Source organism: Peromyscus californicus, unplaced genomic scaffold (genome assembly GCF_007827085.1).
Source record: "Peromyscus californicus insignis strain IS unplaced genomic scaffold, ASM782708v3 Scaffold_22__1_contigs__length_63687245, whole genome shotgun sequence".
In the NCBI taxonomy this organism is placed as follows: domain Eukaryota; kingdom Metazoa; phylum Chordata; class Mammalia; order Rodentia; family Cricetidae; genus Peromyscus; species Peromyscus californicus.
In genome coordinates, this window is record NW_026294525.1 from 17026316 (window position 1) to 17047206 (window position 20891).

Sequence of the window (20891 nt, forward strand, 5' to 3'; positions counted from 1 at the left end):
CTTGCTGTGTAAGCAGCCAGGCTAGCCTCCCAACTCCAGGCAAGTCTTCTGCCTCAGCCTTCTGAGTGCTGAGATTACAAGTGTGCATCACCGTGCCTGGCTGGGTGAATGTTCTTAAATGCTAGGAAGCGTCTGGGTGATGGAGTCTAATCCGTCAAGGGATGCTTTGCTGGGGAAGCAAGGATTTAGCAGAGAGCCGGAGGAAGAGGAAGAGGAGTGAGTTCGGTGGGAGGACAGGAAGAGGTGCTGCAAAGACCTGTTTAGGAAGGTGCGTGGAGGAGTAAACAGCTGGAGGAAAAACGGGTTGAGGAGTGGGGAGCAGAAAACGATCTGGAGGTCAGGCTCCATCACCTCCGTGGCTCAGCCTGTTAACTTTGCCTTCGGTGTCCCAGATCCAGCCACTTGTCTCTGTCTCCAGCACCAGTGACCCGATTGACCAAGTCCAAGTGAAGCTTAGGTTCACCGGTCCCCCAGAGGGTACTCAGCTGCCTCTTTCCCTGGCTTCCAGACAGCAGCACATCTGGCTGTTTCTCTTCTTGTCCCTTGGAGAGATCTTTTCTGTCTCTTTTGTAAGACATCCTCTAACCCTGGCTAAAACCAGTGGCTGCATCCCAGACTCATTCCAGGCCAAGCTCAAGGTCTCTAACTTCCTCTCTGGCAGTCGAATAATAAACCACTCTGTGGTTTCAACTCTTGCTTAAGCAGGGGTGACCTACAACCTTTACCACTGAGATCTCTCCTCTGACCTCTTGCTGTTTACTTAACATGTCCACTGAACAGTCACAAAACTTTCTCCAAGTCACTCTGGATCCAAAGCCAAACTTATGAATGGCTTTTCCCCTCCAATGAGAGCCCTTCCAGAGTTCCCCGGTCAGTGCGCGGCCCACCGTGCTTGTATGCAAGGAACCCGGAAGTACCTGATACCTTCTCCTCTGTCACTTCCACATCCAGAAACTGAGTTCAGGTACCTCCTCAATGTCCCCACATTCACTTTCTGTTCTGATTTATGCAGCAGTAGCAGCTCAGGCCTGACCACTGACTCTTGTTTGATGATTTCCATAGCTTCTTATCTCACGCCTCACGCCCAACTCACTGTCTGTTCTCTGTGGGCCAGCGAAGCATTGTGAGCCACACATGGGTGTCTGCCTTATTCTTATATCTACCTCAAAGCTAAAACCCCTCCACATCTCTCATCCCTCTAAGATGAAGGAAGATGATCCCCTACACACTTTATTCCATACCAAGGTCTTGTGTAGCCCAGGCTAGCCTCAGTGTATAGCCAAGGATGACCTTAGACTTTTGATCTTCCTGTTTCTACCTCCAAGATACAAGGACTAAAGGAATGTGCCATCATTCCCTGCTTAAGGAAGACGATTACTTTTTCCTTGAGACAGGGCTTCACTATGTATCCCTGGCTGGCCTGGAAGTCCTTATGTAGTCCAGGCTGACCCAGAACTCACAGAGATCCACTTTCCTCTGTAGCTAGAGTTTTCCTGCCTGGCCCACAGTCAGGACAAATCTCTATCACCTGCCAGTCCCACAGCCATCAGACCCAACCAAGTAAACACAGAAACTTATATTGCTTACAAACTGTATGGCCATGGCAGGCTTCTTGCTAACTGTTCTTACAGCTTAAATTAATGCATTTCTATAAATCTATACCTTGCCACGTGGTTCGTGGTTTACTGGCATCTTCACATGCTGTTTCTCATCATGGCGGCTGGCAGTGTCTCTCTGACTCAGCCTTCCATTTCCCAGCTTTATTCTCCTCCTTGTCCTGCCTACACTTCCTGCCTAGCCAATGGCCAATCAGTGTTTTATTTATTGACTAATCAGCAACACATTTGCCATACAGAACATCCCACAGCACTCCTCTGCCTCCTGAGTGCTGGGATTAAAGATGTATACTCCGGTGCCTGGCTAGGATGATGATTTTTAAGAGGCCTGAAAGATGCAGCGAGGTCTCGCATAGCCTGTTTCCTGCAACAGTGATGTCTTTTGTGGGGTTTGTGGAGACCTGGTTCCTTGCGTGGACTGGGGGGCCCTGATTGAGCCAGTACAATCATTTCTCGGAGGGCGAGCAATTCTGTGGATGTCTGATATTGTCTATTTTCATGATTCTTTTTTGTCTTTGATGTTGGCGACTACTAACTTCAGCTAAAGAGTGGACAGGTCAATTATCCTTTGGAATATGCACCCTTCGCCCTACCCAGGGGAACCTGCGTGCCTCTGCGTCCTTATTGAAAGCTGCCTGCAGCCATGGTCTAGGGAAAGAGTGGACAATGTTTAAGATCCTCTTTGCCCAGTCCCCTCTCAGTTTGAGGCTGTGACCCAGGATGCTTCCAGAGAAAGTCCCTTTTTTGTTTCTCCTCAGATTTCTTTGTCTTCCATTGTAGCCATGGAAACAAGGAAGCCTTCTCCTGCCGGGGAATTCGTCTGGCTGTGGACTGGTTCAGGGACAGAGGACACACCTACATCAAGGTTTTTGTCCCATCTTGGAGGAAAGAGCCATCAAGATCTGATACCCCCATCAGAGGTATGCCCCACCCCGTTCTGTGGTAATGTCACCCACCGTGGTGATCAGCTGCCTGTCTAGAACTGGTTTAGTGGTCTTTCTTCCTGAACTGAAAGCTCCCTGAGTTCATAGTTCAGTGTTGATTATGAACACTCAGCATTCTCAGAGCAGAAATGCCATGAAAACTTGTAGAATAAACAAATACTCTGTAACTCTTACTTGCTCATTTATAGACAAGCACATTGCTTTATCATTTATTGTGAATGATTATAAAACAATTGTGTCTTATAACATTTAACCCTCTGAAGATTGGATCTGCATTTCACAGCTAATAGTAAATAGACTTTGAGGGAGACATTCATTCTGTCAGGTAACATTGGCTATTTCCCAAATACCGCTTCAATCTCTTCATTTAAAGAAATGGAAATGGAGACCCAGAAATTAATGTTAGTGTTTTTGTTTTCTTTCAGTGTTGAGGGTCAAACCAGAGGCTTTGCACATGCTAGATAAGCATTCTACTACTGAGTTGCATTTCCAGACATATCTTATTTAATTTGTTTTTTTTTGTATAATATATGCAGTGTGTGTGTGTGTGTGTGTGTGTGTGTGTGTGTGTGTGTGTGTGTGTCCTCAGAAGCTTGAAAGAGAGTTGAATTACTGGAGCTGGAGTTACTAATGCTTGTGAGCTATCCAGTGCGGGGGCTTGGAACTAACTGGTCCTCTGCAAGTACAGCCCATGTGCTTAACCACTGAGCCATTTTTTTCTGGTCCCCAGACCCATTTTCTTTCTTTCTTTGTCTTTTTTCTTTTTGGTTTTTCAAGACAGTGTTTCTCTGTGTAGCTCCATTTTCTTTTTTTTTTTTTTTTTTTTTTTTGGTTTTTCGAGACAGGGTTTCTCTGTGTAGCTTTGCGCCTTTCCTGGAACTCGCTTTGGAGACCAGGCTGGCCTCGAACTCACAGAGATCCGCCTGGCTCTGCCTCCCGAGTGCTGGGATTAAAGGCGTGCGCCACCACCGCCCGGCCATTTTCTTTTTTTAATTGAAATTTTTTTCATGAAATAAATTTTGATCATGTTTCCCCCTCTCCCAGATCCTTTCAGATCCTCCCACATCCTCCCTGCCTCCCTACTTACCCAACTTTCTATTCTTTCTCTCTTTAAAAAAAATCTAAACCAGCCAGCAGTGATGGCGCACCCTTTAATCCCAGCACTCAGAAGACAGAGGCAGGTGGATCTCTGTAAATTCAAGGCCAGCCTGGTCTACAAGTTCCAGGCCAGCCAGGGAAAACAAAAACCAAAGATAGAAAATAAAATGAACAAAAACCAAGAAACAATCCACATATATAAAAATGAAAATCAAAACCAAAAAGGAAAATAACAATAAGACAAAAAAGAGAGCCCCCAAAAGCAAAATTAAACAAAAAAAATCCACAAAAATACCATTGAGGATATCTTGTCATTAGTCAACCAGTCCTGGACGTGGGGCTTGCCCTGAGTGAGGCATCATTGATATACACAGTGGGCCGCCATTGGAGAAAACTGATTTTCCCTTTACCAGCAGCTATCATTTGCAGACAACTTCTTGGTTAGGAGTGGGATCCTGTGTCCACTTCCCCCTCTCAGTCCTGGGACAGCATGTGGAGTGAACCTGTGCAGGTCTTCTATGTGCTGCCACAGTCTCTGAGAGTTCATGTGTTCATCAGTCCTATTGTGTCCGGAGGACACGGGTTTTCCTCCTAGAATCTTTCAGCTTCTTCTGCCGCGATCCCTGAGCCTCGAGGGGAGTAGTTTGTTTTTGTTTTTGTTTTTGTTTTTTTCAAGACAGTGTTTCTCTGTGTAGCTTTGTGCCTTTCCTGGAACTCACTTGGTAGCCCAGACTGGCCTCCAACTCACAGAGATCCGTCTGGCTCTGCCTCCCAAGTGCTGGGATTAAAGGCGTGCACCACCACCGCCAGGCGAGGTGAGTAGTTTGACAAAGATGTCCCACTTAGGACTGAGTGCTCGGAAGTCTCTAACTTCCTGCACTTTGTCCCGTTCAAGGTCTCTATGTTAATTTCCGTCTACTGAAAGAAGATTCCCTTGTACAGGTTGAGCTGATCTATGAGTATAGCAGTATATCATTAGAAGTTATTTTTCTGCTATGTCCCTTTGGCAGAATAATAGTAATAGGTTTTTCCCCAGGCCCATGACCTATCTAGTTGAAGGTTTTTGGCCACTTTAGCAGTGTCTCACAGAGTGGTCCTTTATTAATTATTAATTATTAATCCAACAAGAAAGTGGTTGGTTACTCCCGTAACAATTGTACCACTGTTGTGTCCATGCATTTTACAAGCAGGTCACTTTTACAGGTTGCAAGGCTTGTAGCTGGGTGATATTAAGAGTACCTGCTAGGTCTGGGTGGTGGTGTCACATACCTTTAACCCCAGCACTCAGGAGGCAGAGGCACGCAGATCTCGGTGAGTTCGAGGTCAGCCTTGTCTACAGAGTGAGTTTTAGGACAGGCTCCAAAGCTACACTGAGAAACCCTGTCTCAAAAAACAAAACAAAACAACAACAACAACGAAAAGAATACTTTCTAGTATCATGAATGGTAGTCAGTAGAGGAGAAGCTTCTAGTTGGGCACCAGCTTGACTTCTCATGTTTGATGGCGTAAATAAGAAGCGTCTTCAGTGATAGGGCATTATCATCAAATTATGGAGAGTAATCAATAGCCTTGGTGATAGCCTCTGATGTTTAGGGGTTCCCATGGAGCCCTTTGGCCAGTGACTCAATGAAACAAAAACAAAATAAAAATTCCTGGTACTGGGGGTTTTACTTGGTGGCATAAGATGTCTAGTTGGGGCATTGCCTCTTCTTCTACTGTTTGGTGACTCCATTTAGATTCCTTTCATGTATGTATCTATTTTAGGAAGCTTCTCAGTAGTAGGTTTTCCAAATGGCTTTTAGTTTTACCCTTCTCTCCCATCCTGCTCCATGTTTAATTCTCCTGGTTTCCTTTTTGTCTCTCCATAACAATATATTCTACTTCCTCTTCCTTGGTAGATTCTTTTCTCCTTGCTCGATACCTAACCTTGGTGGTTATTCAGATTCTAGCACACATACTGAAAGTTTAAAAACTAACATTCGCATGTAAGAGAAAACATACCATGTTTGTCTTTCTGGGTTTGGGTTGCCTCACTCAGGATGATTTTTTTCAAGCTCCACCCATTTACCTGCAGATTTCATAATTTCATTTTTCTTAACAGATGAATAATATCTTATGGTGTAAATGTACCATGTTTTCTTTATCCATTCATCAATTCAGTGGTTCTCGACCTGTGGGTTGCTACCTCTTTGGGGGAGGGGTCAGGCGACCCTTTCTCAGGGGTCACATATCAGATATCCTACATATCAGATATTTACAATTAATAACAGTAGCAAAGTTGCAGTTATGAAGTAGCAACAAAATAATGTTATGGTTAGAGGTCACCGCAATGTGAGGAACTATATTAAAGGGTCACAGCATGAGGAAGGTTGAGAAGCACTGCATCAGTTGATGGAGATCTAGGCTGTCTACAATTCCTGGCTATTATAAATAGAGCGGTAATGAACATGGCTAAACAGATGCCTCCATAGTAGTATGGAGAATCCTTTGGGTATATGCCCAAGATTGGTATACCTGGATCTTGAGGTAGATCTATTCCTATTATCCTGAAGAGCTGCCATATTGGTTTTCATACTGGCTGTACAAGTTTTCACTTCCACCGGCAATGGATGAGTAACATCCTGACCAGCATGAGTCGTCATTTGTTTTGCTGATCTTGACCATTCCGGACAGTGTAAAATGAAATCTGAAAGTGGTTTTGATTTGTATTTCCTGGATGACTAAAGATGTTTGGACGTTTCTTCAAGTGTTTCTCAGCCATTTGAATTTCATCTTTTGAGAACCCTCTGTTTAGTTCTGTACCCCATTTTTAAATTGGGTTGTTTTCTTGATGTTCAATTTTGTTAGTTCTTAATATATTTTAGATACTAGCCCTCTGCTGAATGTGTATTTAGTAAAGATCTTTTCTATTCTGTACGCTGCCACGTTGTCCTAATGATGGCGTCCTTTACTGTGCTGAAGTGCCTCAGTTTCATGAGGTCCCATATATTAATTGTTGGTCTTAGTGCCTGTGCTAATGGTGGTCTCTTCAGAAAGTTTTTTCCTATGCCAATGAATTCAAGGTTATTCCCCACTTTTTCTTCCCTAAGATTCTGAGTATCTGGCCTTATGTTGAGGTCCTTGATCCATTTGGAGTTGAGTTGTATGCAGGGTAGTAAGTATAGCTCTATTTGGATTCTTCTACATGCAGCCATCCAGTTTGACTAGCACCATACGTTAAAGATGTTGCCTTATATACAGTGTGTATTTCTGGCTTCTTTGTCAAAATTCAGGTGTCCATCCATATGTGGACTTACCTGGGTCTTCAAATCAATTCCATTGATCAATGTGTCTCTTTTTATGACAACACCATGGTTTTTGTTTCATTTTGTTTTTGTTTATAATCACTATAGCTCTGTAGTACAATTTGAGATTGGGGATGGTGATGTCTCTAGAAGTTTTTATTATTCACGATTTTAGCTACCCTGGGATTTTTGTGTTTCCAAAATTATGCTTTTAATTTCTTTGAAGAATTGTCTTGAGATTTTGATGAGGATTGTATTTAATCTGCAGATTGCTTTTGGCAGGATGACCATTTTTACAGTATTAATCCTACTGATTCATAAACATAAGATCTTTCTGTTTTTTGGTGTTTTCTTTAATTTCTTTCTTAAATGTCTTAAAGTTTTTAGTATACATTTTTTTTACTGTTTGGTTAGTTACCCCCAGATTTTTGAGGCTATGATAAAAGGTATTGTTTCTCCGATTTCTTTATCTGTGTCATTTGTATACAGGAAGACTAATGATTTTTGTGTGCTGATTTTGTAACCTGCTACTTTGCTGAAGGTGTTTATCAGCTGTAGAAGCTTCTTGGTGGAATTTTTAGGGTCTTTTTTTGTACAAAATAAAGATACTTTAATTTCTTCCTTTCCTATGTGTATCCTCTTGATCTTCCTTCTGGTGTCTTATTGCTCTAGCTAAGACTTCAAGTTCTATATTAAATAGGTATGGAGAAAGTGGACATCCTTGTCTTAGTCCTGATTTTCATGGAAATGCTTTGAGTTTCTCTCATAAAAACAATTAGGCAATAATCATTCTGTTTCTATTTTGCAGAATAGTTTGAGGAATATTAGTGTTAATTATTCTTTGAAGGCCTGGTAAAATTCTGTGCTGTATCCATCTGGCCCTGGGCTTTTTTAAGTTGGGAGACTTTAAAATACTGTTTCTATTTCACTAGGTTTATGGTGTGTTTAAATTGCTTATTGGATCTTGATTTTACTTTGATAGGCAATGTATATCAAGAAATCCATCCATTTCTTTTAGGTTTTCTAGTAGAGTACAGATTTTTAAAGTACATCCTTATGATTCTCTGAATTTCCTTTGTGTCTGTTGTAATGTCTCCATTTTCATCTCTACTTTCATTAATCTGGATCTTCTCTCTGTGTCTCTTAGTTAGTTTGGCTAAGAGTTTGTCAATATTGTTGATTTTCTCAAGGAACCAACTCTCCATTTCATTGATTCTTTGTATTGTTTTGTTGTTTTTGTTTGTTTGATTGTTTTTGTTTTCATTGATTTCAGTCCCGAGTTTATTTCTTGCCATTTCTTCTTTTTGTGTATTTTTTCCCTGGTTGTTCTAGAGCTTTCCAGTGTGCCACTAAGTTACTAATGTGAGGTATCTCCAGGTTTTTTGGTTGGTTGGCTTTTTTTGTTTTGTTTTGTTTTTCTGTGTAGTTTTGGAGCCTGTCCTGGATCTTGGTCTATAGCCCAGGCTGGCCTCGAACTTATAGAGATCTGCCTGGCTCTGCCTCCTGAGTGCTGGGACTAAAAGCGTGTGCCACCACTGCCCAGTTTTTTTTTTTGTTTTTTTTTTTTTTATGTAGGAACTTAGTCTATGAACTTGCCTCTTAGAACTTTCCTTGTGTCCCATAGGTTCGGGTGTGTTGTGCTTTCATCCAGTTTCTGTCTTGACCCAATTTTCACAGTAGTGAGTTGTTCAGTTTCCATGAGTTTGTATACTTTCTGCTGTTTCTGTTGCTGATATCCAGCTTTAATCTGTGGGGGTCAGATAGGCTGTAGGGTGTTACTTCCGTTACCTTGTATCCGATGACACTTGCTTTGTGTCCAAGTATCTGGTTGGTTTTGGAGGAAGTTCTATGAGTGCTGGTTAGAAAGTACATTCTTCAGTGTTTGGGTGAAATGTCCTGTAGATATCTGCTAGGTTTGTTTATTTATGATGTTGTTAAACTGTTTAGTCTTTGTCAGGATGACCTGCTGGTTGTCAAGTGTGGGGTACTGAGGTCACCCACGACCACTGTGTGAGGGTCAATATGTGATTGTAGCTGCAGTAGTGTTTCTTTATAAACTTGGGAGCCCATGGGTTTGATGCTTCAATGTTTAGAAGTGCAATTTCCTCCTGGTAGATTTTTTTCCTTTGATGAGTATGTAGCACCCTTTCCTAACTCTTCTGGTAAGTTTTGGTTTGAAGTCTGTTTTGTCAGATATTAAAATGGCTACAACTGCTTGCTTCTCGGGTCCATTTGCTTAGAATACTTTTCCCCTTCCTTTCCCCCTGAGGTAATGTCTGTCCTTGATGTTGAGATTGTTTCTTGGATGCAGCAGAAATATAGATCTTGTTTTTTCTAATCCAATCCATTTTTATTGGTGAATTGAAACCATTAATGTTATCAATGAGCAGTGCTTACTAATTCCTTTTATTTTGTTGTTTTTGCTGTGTGTTTCCTATAATGAACATTTTTGGGATTATTTATTCCTTGTGTCTTCCTGGATAACCTTGTCTTTGACTGTTTTTGTTTTCCTAGTGCCTTCTATAGATCTAGATTGGTATATAGAAATTGCTTAAAACTGTATGTAATATTTTTCTTGAAATATTTTTCTCTCTTAGTCAATTGTGATTGGTGATTTTGCTGGGTTTAGTAGTCTGGGATGCCATCTGTGGTCTCTCAGAGTTTGTAGGACATCTGTCCAGGTCCTTCTGGCTTCCAGAGTCTCCACTGATGAAAACTGTTCCCACCTCTGCTCAGCCTCGCAGGCATTTGCTGGGCTGTGGCTCCCTCAACACTTTAGAATCAGTATGGTTTCTTCTGATTTCTGTTTTCCTAAAAATCTGTCAACCTTGAGTTTGGCTGCCATCAAGCCACTTCTAATGTAAATGTACCCTTTGGTATTGCTTTACCATTGTCTCTCTAGGATTCATGTCCTTGAGCCCCAGGACCCACAGGATAGAAGGAAAGAACCAATTCAAAAGTTGTCCTCTGACCTCTATGTGTTCATTCATTTCTTTATGACTTGCTATGTAGCTCTAGCTGTCCAGGAACTCACTTTATAGCCTAAAGCTGTGGAGATTCTCCTGCTTCAGTCTCCCAAGTGCCATGTGTGCCAACATACTTGGCTAGGGATTTTAAAATAAACCACAAAGGGGCAGTCCTGTGCAGAAAAAATGAATGGAATCAGGCACTTTGAGAACTTCAGCTCAGAAGCAGACGGCAGTGCCACAGACAGACGAGAGAGAGAGAGAGAGAGAGAGAGAGAGAGAGAGAGAGAGAGAGAAGAGTCTAGAGGGCAGCGGCAGACTCTACCTTCTTGAATGTCTGACCTGCCTGCTTCTGCTTCCATTGCTGAGTGTGGGGGTGACCAACAGGCACAGGCCACCCTGGCCCATTTTATGCGGTGATGGGGTTGAACCCCAGGTTTCATGCATAAGAGGGAGGCACTCGGACAACCCAGTCACATCCCTAGCACTATACCTTACATTTTATTGCTGAAGGGGTTCATCTCCAAATTAATGGAGCAAGGACGAGAACCCACAGAAAGACGGGCTATTTAAAAAATAAGCCTGTTACAGAAGAAAACTGTAAATGGGCAGTAAAAGTAGGCAAAGATGCGCAAATCCATCAGTAACCAGAAATAAATGCAAAATAAAACACTGTAAGGGACCATGCTATGCCTGGCGGGCCAAAAACTATTTTAGAGATCGATCTACCCCAGGGGGTTCCCTGGATGTCCATGCCAGAGACTCACTTGGTGACAGTAGCAAACATGTGGGCATGGCCAAACCATGTCGCCATATGGTAACCAAACAAAGAAACCGGTATGTGAATATGGGTAGGGACTGTTCACTGGGTAAAGTCCGAGGCAGAGCCACACTGAAAATGATCCATGCATGTGTACCTGTGAAAATAAAAGCAAGGGGGGGGGCGGTCAACACTGTTTTATAACAGGTTATCTTAAAGGGAAGTGAGGCTTTTGGACTGGGATGGGCAGCAGGGACTTTCCAGGCATGGCACACCTCATTCTCGAAGTTCACAGCGCTTTTTATTGCAGCTACCTTAGGTGTACTATGCACTTTCGCGGTTTTGTGTTGTTTGAGGCAGGGGCTCCTTGCACTCCTGTTCCTTCTGCTTCTACCTCCCAAGGCTGAGATCGTAGGCATTAAAGAGTAAAGCAGCCTTGGTGGCACAGGTGATAATCCCCACACTCCGGAGGCAGAAGGGGGGAAATTGTGAAGTTGAGGCCAGTTTACACTTTACAGTAAGAAACTGTCTGATCAGTAATAAATAGTCCCTTCGAACCTGCCCAGGTCTTACTGGCAGCTGGTTTGGAGGCAGATGGGTTAGGAGGGGTTCCTGGGTTGGGAGGCGGGCCCTTCTCTGGAGCCCTGACTCAAGCCTCTGCCTGTGGCCTCAGAGCAGCACGTGCTGGAGGAGCTGGAGCGGCAGGCTGTGTTGGTGTACACCCCATCCCGCAAGGTCAACGGCAAGCGAGTGGTCTGCTATGATGACCGCTACATTGTGAAGGTGGCCTTTGAGAAGGATGGCATCATTGTCTCCAACGACAACTACCGGGACCTGCAGAATGAGAACCCAGAGTGGAAATGGTTCATCGAGCAACGACTGCTCATGTTCTCCTTTGTAAATGACAGGTAAGGGATGGAAGCCTGCTCTCCCGATCCAGGCCCCCTCAGGCCAGGGGTCTATCTCTGTCCCTCATGTCTCCTCTCTTCTGTGACTGGTTTCCCTAAAAGCGGTTCTGCCCAGGACCTTTGGTTCTCACGGCCAATGGAACTCACTTCCTGCAAAGCTACGAACTTCGTTTTCTGTCCAAGGGGAAGCCATAAGATAGTTATCATTCAGGGCGGGGCTGGAGAGATGGCTCAGTGGTTAAGAGCACTTAATGCGCTTGCAGAGAACCCAGGTTTGGTTCCCAGCACTGACCTGGTGGCTCACGGCCATCCATAACTGCAGTTCTAGGGGATCTGATGCCCTTTTCTGGATTCCATAGGTACCAGGCATACATATGGTACACACACACACACACACACACACACACACACACACACACACACCCCGAGGCAAAACACTCATATACATTTTTATCTTAAAAATAAATCTAAAAATTAAAATAAAAAAAAGTTATCATGGAGGGGGAGATTTCAACTTTGCTGTATTTCTTCCTTTCAAGTTTTTGTCATTTTAAAAATGCTGGCTGTGGCTGGGAAGATGGCTCAGTGGTTAAGAACACTTGCTGCTCTTCCAGAGGATCAGAGTGCGGTGTTTAGCACCCATGTCAGCCATCTCACAATTATCTATAACTCCAGCTGCCAGGAACCTGATACCTCTGGCTTCCAGATGCACCTGCACTCACATGTTCAGACCCACAGGCAGACATGCATACCGACATGTAATTAAAAATAATACAAATAAATCTTTTAAGAATACTGATTGAGACACTTTTCCATATCTCAGGCTGGCCTCAAACTCACGTAGTGAAGGATCACCTTGAACTTCTGGTCCCCCTGCCTCCATCTTCCGAGTGTTACAATTCCAGATGTGGACCACCACGCCCAGTTGATACCATGCTGAGGCTTTGGGTATCCTAGACAAACGTTCTACCAGCTGGGCTACAGCCCCAGCCCTTTGGTTTCTGTTCTAGGCAACAATCCATCAACTCCTGCTCTGGAGCCTCTGACTGGCCTTCTGGCACGTGGTTTGAGACAAGGTCTTCGACTCTATAATGACACAGGCTGCCGTTGAGTCCCCATGTTCCCGGCATGCTTGGCGCATAGCAGACACACACTAACTAGTGATACAGGAATGGATGAGAGCGTGAGAGAATAAAAACATGACTATGGCCAGGCAGAGAGGAGAGGGGAGGAGAGGAGAGGAGAGGAGAGGAGAGGAGAGGAGAGGAGAGGAGAGGAAGGCACTTCAGGTGATGCTCAGTCGGCTTGCCCATAAGAGAACACTGCCTGACCCCAAAGTCAGGGAGGTAGTATCGTGCAATGGCAAGAGCTAAGGCTTTGGACCTCACGCAGTGGTTTCCTTCGAGGCCCTGCCCTGCTGAAGTGGTGTGAAGATTAGAGGAAACTGTATCCTATAAGGAGTAGCAGTTATTCCTGGGGATAGGGCTAGATATGCCCCCCCCCCACTGCCACCTGTTCCTGAACCCAAGAAGAGATGCCCTTCTGAGCCCCAGGACAGAGGCTTCAGCAGCTGCCCTGCCCTAACCCCCCACTGTCATTTCCAGATGCATGCGCTAGTGGCTTTCTCTGTCCAGCTTTGGTCTAGATGAATCTGGCAAGTCCGTAAACTAGACTTCAGAAACCCTCACTGAGGGCTCACAGGTCATGGCTGCCTCTGGCCTGGTGACAACCAGGGGCCTTGGCCAAGTCCTTCTGATGCCTGGCCCTCTGCTAAGGGGGTGGAGGGTCAGAAGGCAGGGCCTGACTGCCTATGAGGGCTCCAGCCTCAGTGCCCTGGGCATGTCCCCAGGGCCCTCTTGGCACAGCTCTTGCTCCCGAGAGAGAGGGAGGTAAAGCCTCTGAGAACTTTTAATAACTGCAGTGGGCGGTGCCTCAGATTCTTGGTCAGGCCCCAACTCGGAGGAGAAGCCATCTGTGTGGCTGGAGCTGAGCCCTGGAGTCCACACTGGGTCAGGGATCACTCAGCTCTCTGCAGGGTGGGACTCGCTCAACTTGTGGATGACAGTGACAGGCAAAGATGACCCTTTTCCCCACTTAGCCCTCCCCTAGAACTTTGTATGGATTGGAAGGGGCTCCTGGGACCAAAAGGATTTATTGGAAATCTTAGTAAACAGCAGGGGTTTTTGTTTGTTTTTATTTTTATTTTTTTCAGAAGCACTTTGTTTTTGTGGTACTGAACTCAAGGCTTTGTGCATATACTTGTGCATATATCAAAGGCACATTGGTGACCCTGTTTGTCAATTTTATCTTTGAGTTAGGGTCTCACTAACTTACTTGGGCTGGCTTGAACTTGCGACCCTCCTGCTTCAGTTAGTGGGATTACAGGTGTAAGTGACATTTGGGACACGTATCCCCTTCTTTGTTGAGGTTCTGTGCCGGGGAAGAGGAGCAGGCAGGAGGCAGGCTGGCATCAGAGGACCACGTGTGCAGCAGAGTTGGGGGCAACCCCAGAAACTGAGGCCAAGCCCAGAGGTTCCTCCACACCCAGAGTTTGCAAAGGGTGGGGCGGAATCTGCCAGAGGTGCTGTATGCAGGGGTCTGTATCTTCATCGATATACCTGCCTGTGTTTTAGACTGTCAATACTGATCCTTCATTTTGCATATGCTAGAGCTGAGAGCCATGGTGTAAGGCGAGTGGGTGGAAGGGGGCCTGTCTTGGTTTCTTGGTCTGTTGCTTTGATAAAATACCCTGATAAGGGAGTATTTTGGTTCATGGTTCCGGGTGACAGCCCATCATAGTGAACAAGTCACAGTGGCAGGAACCTGAGGCAGCTGGCCACACTGCTTCTGGGGTCAAGAAGCAGAGGGTGATGTATGTGTAGGCTCAGTGCACCTTGTCCCCTTTTTATACGGTCTAGGGTCCCAGCTTAGGGAATGGTGCTGCCCATAAGGGGTACGTCTTCCCACCTCATTTAACCCGACAGAGATGCCCGCTCACAAGCGTGCCCAAGGGCCTGTCTCCCAGGTTATTCTCCACAAGTTGACAGCTGAGATGAATCATCACAAGACCTAAGCCTCCAAGTCATTTACACAGTTCCCAAGCCTCCTGGGAGCTGTCTGTTAATGCCGTGGACTTTCTTAGGCTTTCGTGGGGGGTGATGGGAAAGGGGTGCGGTGCTCCAGCAAATATGTTTTTCTTTTCCTGCATAAAAGGCACCTAAGAAGTTGTTAATAAGTATATTCCTGGGGGGCGGGGGAGTCCAATTCTGCCTAACAGAGACAGTGCAAAGCTTCAGACTGCCTTTGTGTAACAAGCTGTGAGGTGGTTCTGAACCTACTGGCCAGCACCACACAGGGAGAGGCTGGTGTGAAGGGAGGTTGTGCTATGTATGGTACATGGTTCATGCCATCTGGTATTCTCGGGGGGGGGGGCTCAGGCCTCCTCTCCTGAGCCTCTGAATAAGGTACCAGTGGTAAGTCCCATTCATTCTTTTTTTTAATTATTTATTTTTTAAAGATTTATTTATTTATTTATTTATTTATCTATCTATCTATCTATCTATCTATCTATCTATTTATTTATTTATTTATTATGTATACAGCATGTATGCCTGCAGGCCAGAAGAGGGCACCAGATCTCATTATAGATGGTCGTGAGCCACCATGTGGTTGCTGGGAATTGAACTCAGGACCTCTGAAAGAGCAGTCAGTGCTCTTAACCTCTGAGCATTCTCTCCAGCCCCCAGTCCCATTCATTCTTGAAGTAGCCCCTCTATGGTTATTTTTCAGGTTCATGCCTCCTGATGACCCCCTGGGCCGCCGTGGACCAACCTTGAGCAATTTCCTAAGCAAGAAGCCAAGGCCCCCAGAGCCGTCTTGGCGGCACTGTCCCTACGGTGGGTAGCACGCAGGCGTTGTGTGTCCTGTCTTGGAACTGGTACAGACGGCAGAGGGGCATGGTGGCCAGCGTTAGCCTGCCAGTCAGCAACCTGGGTCCCTGCCCAAGGAAGCTCTGCCCTCAACCAGCTACCTGACCCTGGAGAGAAGCCTAGCATCTCTGGACTGCAGCTTGCTCACAAGGTCGCTCTAGGGATTGACACCCATGAGGGCCACATTCAGGGGCAGTGGATGGGGCTCAAGGCGGGGGGCAGACCATGCATCCCCTCAGCTCTTGTTCTCAGTCCGTTCACTGCATCCATCCCTGGCACATGATGTTTTTATGCTGCCCCTGATATCTCCCCCCTCCACCCCCACCTTTACAAACTTGGTCCATGCTATCCATTCAGAGTTAACAGTTTCATTCTAGCTGTCTAACTAGCTCTTTCATTACCCTGCCTTGTCAAGTCATTTTAACGCTCCTGGCTTTTGTGCTTAAAGAAGTTCGTTAAGATATGGGTGACATTCAAAAATCCTTTCTTGTTAAAATTAACGGAACTCTTCTTCCAGGCTGGCCCAGGTTGTCGAGGTTCACTCTGTGAAGTGCTTGGGTTTTATATGGCCAATTATTCGGTCGTTTGTTCTAACCCCAGTTAGAACAGGTACAGGGAGAAGGCAAAGGTTAGTGCAGGGACCGATGTGGCCATTAATGAAAACTGAGGCAGCGCTAGAGGCAGGATCTTGTACCATCAGCACCCCTACTGCGGGCTCCATCCTCAAGGTTAGCCCTTTCCGCAGGGTCCCTGGGTCTGAGGAAGCTAAGAGTGACTAGACCGAGTTTGGCCTCAGACTCTGCTCAAAGCTAGTTTCTTGATGGATGCTTACTCTGCTGGCCTTGGGGATTACGGAGCTCTGTGCACTCTCTCCCACCCATCCCAGAACACTTGCCACCTGGGTCACCTTCCAGATCTGAGGTCTTTGACTGGGCAAAAGGCAGCAGAGTAGCAGCCTGGGGAAGGGCATGGGGCCAGCCAGGCATTGCAGCCTCTGCCCACTCCAGGTCTCATCCCGTGCCCTCTCCACTCTGCCCTCTTTCTAGGCAAGAAATGCACCTACGGGGTCAAGTGCAGATTCTACCACCCGGAGAGGCCACACCACGCGCTGCTGCCCGTGGCCGACGAACTCCGCGCCAAGACGCGGGCCTGCCCGGGCGGTGGCGCCGAGGAGCAGCGGCCACCGAGTGTCCGGAGCAGCCCCGCACCACCCCGGCCGCTTCCCCGGGAGCCCGGCGCGCACAGTCTCCCACCGGCGCCACAGCCGGCGACCCTGGGCGCCCTGAACCTGAGTTTCTCGCGGCTGACCTTCAGCGAAACCCCGGCCAGCTGCGTCTCGTCCCAGACGCGGGAGCCCGACTGGATGCCCACAGGTGGCCCCTCGTCCTGGGCCGTGCCAACCCCTCGCGCGGGCAGCGCTGCCGCCCCGAGGTCGCCGGGGCTGCGAGGCCTCCGGACTCTGAACAGCCCGCTCTCCTTGGGCGATCTTGGGTCCCCAACCTGCCCGCAGGCCCAGCCGCCAGACGGACACCCTTCCAGGGACATGCACAGTGACTTGCCTCCCCAGCGCAGATCCCTGGAAGATCCGTGGAACCTTCTGTCCAGCTCCTACCGTTATCTGAGTCACCCAGCCTGGGCCGAGTCTGCTTGGGGCGAGGACGGCTTTAGAGGACCTTCGGGGTCAGCACAGCCAGCAGCCAATGGTGGGGGAGCACGCACTGCCTTCCGCAGTGTCTTCCCAACTGATCAAGGGGACAGTGGGATGGCCTCGGATCCTGCGCTCTCCGACCTGGCTCTGCTCACGCTCCAGCAGAGATCCCAAAGGACTGGTGCGCAATTGGGGGACCCTTAAGAAGCAGGTTCACAGCACTGCAAGGAATTGCAGAGGCTTGACTTGCACCTTGGACAGGTGGGATGCAAGACGATTGCCACCCTGGATGTGAGTCACCATTATTGGTCCCCTGTCTGCAGGAGACTTCCTTCTCATCCAGGATGGTGGATACCCATGGCGATCTTGGTGATGCTCCCAGGGCCTGCTGAATGGGCAGGATGCTTTCTGATGTGTTCAGAACACGTCTGTGTTTGGTTCTAAGTACCAGCCACAAAACGTTTCAGCTGGCCATCACCACAAACCAAAGAGAACACCCAAGTAATCAAGATGAGTTTGATACAAACTCTTGCTCTGTAAGCGTGTGTGTGTGTGTGTGTGTGTGTGTGTGTGTGTGTGTGTGTGTGTATGTGTGTGTGTGTTTAAGACTCTAGGAAGCCATGAGAATGTGGGTCATGGTTGAAAGTCTGAAAAAGACTGGTAGACAATCTTGACTTTCGTGGCACCAAATAATCTTTAAAAATCTGTTCAGGTGACATGGGAAGGAAGGAGTCGATGCCTAAGGTTTTCATGTCACCCTTGCTAACCTCACTCATAGGGGAACACAGCCTTCTGTAAATTTTTAGTGTGGGGCTGTGAGGTGCTGTGGGTGCCCCCAGGGGCACTTGAACCTAAGGGTCTTCTGACCAGTTCTTCACTCCTTTTGTGCATACATACCATACCACTCAAATATCATAACACACACACACACACACACACACACACACACACACACACACACACACACAGAGAGAGAGAGAGAGAGAGAGAGAGAGAGAGAGAGAGAGAGAGAGAGAGAGAGTCTTGCTCAAGGATCAGCCTATTTTGTTTGTTTGGTTTGTTTTGTTTTTTCAAGGCAGGGTTTCTGTGTAGCCTCTGACTGTCCTGGAACTCACTCTGTAGACCAGGCTGGCCTCGAACTCACAGAGATCCACCTGCCTCTGCCTCCTGAGTGCTAGGATTATAGGCATGGGCCACCACATCTGGCTTGCTTTTATTTTTTTAATCAGCCTTCCATTGTGGTGAATCTACAAAACAAATTTCCAAATCATACATTACAGAAATAAAACTCCAATCTATCTACCACCCCTTCAACAACAACAAAATAACCTCCAGGTGGGTAGGCATAGAGTTGGATTCTGGTGGAGGTTATTGTAACTTTTACTTAGCTGGGTCTTTTAGACAACTTTGGGTCTGGGTTTGGGGGAGAACAGACTCATTCATTTGCAAGGGACAAGAAATGAAATCGTGATGCTGGAGCATGGACCCAGCATTCTTAGGGATCCTGGCGTCTCTAGGCAGCACCCACATGTTCAGGTTACAGTGGTATCCTGCCAGGTTGTAACTCATTTGTTCCTGAGGGACTTGGTATTTCAGCTGGCTGGAAAGATTGTGAAGAGCCTGCCAATGGCCTTTGTTTGCCAAAGCCTCCACGTTCCCTGCAGTGTGTTAGGTGCACTGGGGAAACGCCACTTTATTAAGAGGCTGTGTTTGTTGTTGGCACAGCAAAGGTTTGCCTTGGGGAGAATGCTGTTGCGGTATTCATGGTAAACTTGACTCCTTGGCACCAGGGCAGCCACATGGCTTCCTGTGAGTCTTCCCTCTTTTAAAACCACGTTCTTAGCATGGCTTCTTGTAGATCTGTTCCTCATCCCCCTTTTCAAAGCAGACACTGCTCTTAGAGTGTTACTTTTTTTTTTTTTTTCCTTCAGGAGTGTGTTTCCTTTCCACGAGACAGGCTCATCCCTGTTAGAGCCACTGTTGGATTCCCGGACCCTGTTCCCTGCTCCTAATCAATGCATTGCAAATGTACGGTTGGAAATGTTTGAACGGCTTCCTCTGACGACAAGTTTGAGTTTTAGTAAGCTGTAAAGCTATTTGATTTGGTTCACTCTGGTTAAGACAGGTACAGGGGGAGAAAAGAAGGGGAAAACCCCAACACATCTCAAGTGTAACCACCTTTGGAAATTTTCCGAAGTCTTAGTATGTCTTTGCGACACAAATACATAGATGAGAAGCATGAACGGACCATCCCCGATTGCATAGCTGTTACCATGCTAAAAAAATAAATAACTTTTGCCAGACTTGGACTCTATTGTCAAACTGTATATCCATTTCTCTCATCAGCTTTTCTCTTCTCCACTGCTTTTTTTTTTTTTTCCAAGTTGAACAGGATGGGTAAGAGGTCTTGGATAATGTCCAGTTTGGGCAGTTGCCCTCCAGTGTTCTCTCTCTCTTGGGGTCAGATGTGAGGGGCCAGAGCCTACCTTTTCCCTGGAAGACATGCAAGCACATGTCTTCACCAACTGATGAGCAGGCCATTCCCAGGACCACAGGCTGCTCACCAGTTTGCTAGACCCCAATCCCCATTCCAGATCCTCAGCAGAGTCTCCAAGCTTAGCTCTTCCTGTTAAGCCTGGAAGCGGAGGGAGTTCTCAATGTCTCCCAATGGAGAGGCCCAGGCTGCATCTTCCCCAGAGGCTCCATCTGGAAGGAGGTTTGAGGCCAAATCACAGAATTTAAGCCTTGAGCAGTAGACACAAGCTTGTTTTGGTATGGTTCTAAATAAAGTGAATCCCAGCTTTGGTTTGATGTGAAGTCAGATGGAGTGCAGTGAACCAGATGTTGGTTGACATGGGTAGTTTGGATGAGGTCACAAAGGCTGGTGGCCTCTGGGAGAAAAGTCCCCTATGGGGGTAAAAGGGAAGGCGATCTTGAGGAGAAGGGGCATTAAGGAACAAGGAATATACAAGAAGAGGGCAGAGGATTTAGGGAGTTGGAGAGATTCACTGCTATCACAAATTACAAATGTACATGGAGCCAGCATCGGGTGTATAATTCATGGGGTTTTGTGCACAATAAAAACATAGGGTCTCTTGTTCTACAGGACTGTGAATTTCAAGATGGTGACAGCATAGTGTTAAACCGAGCACATAGTTCTTCTGAGTACAGGGTCCTGTGTAGCAGCACAGGGCACCCTCTGTGAGACTCTAGAAAGAAGTCAAGCATGAGGAGATCATTCTTGAACCCAGAGTGAGCTCACAGCAAAACACTGAAAGAGATCTGTGCCCAACACATGCACACACACACACACACACACACACACACACACACACACACACACACACCCTTCATAGCAAAAACAAACAAACAAACTCCAGGCCTCTGCTTGAGGATCAGGGGTGGTCCCGGGTGGTCCCAGGTGGTCCCAGCCCACTTGATGCAAGATATCATTGGGCAGAAGAAACACACAGGGAATCGTCCACTTCCAAATGGGCAAGAGATACCCACACCTGGCAATAACACTGTATTAGGCAAGGTTCTTTGGCAGCCAGTTTGGTTTACAAAACCAAATGGCAGGAGGCCAGAGGAGGCAGCATTCACAGCTGCAAGCTCCGCCAGGTGTCTCTTGTCCGCTTCCTTTTCATTCTGCTTCTTTGATTTTTTTTTAATTGTTTCTTTCTAAGCTTTTCTCTACACAATGAGAGTCATTCTGCAGGCAGGTTTCAGCACATGTCC

The 20891-nt window shown here is 46.4% G+C and overlaps 1 protein-coding gene across 1 annotated transcript in view; it reads left to right on the plus strand.

Annotated features, from left to right (window-relative positions):
• Positions 1-19415, plus strand: part of Zc3h12d (zinc finger CCCH-type containing 12D) — a 31581-nt gene extending 12166 nt beyond the window's left edge. Inside the window, exons 2-5 of the mRNA XM_052751597.1 lie at positions 2397-2536; positions 11342-11576; positions 15366-15472; positions 16552-19415. Coding sequence (XP_052607557.1) covers positions 2397-2536; positions 11342-11576; positions 15366-15472; positions 16552-17357 — 1288 coding nt within the window. The 3' untranslated portion in view covers positions 17358-19415. The remainder of the gene's footprint in view (positions 1-2396; positions 2537-11341; positions 11577-15365; positions 15473-16551) is intronic.
• Positions 19416-20891: the final 1476 nt, after the last annotated feature.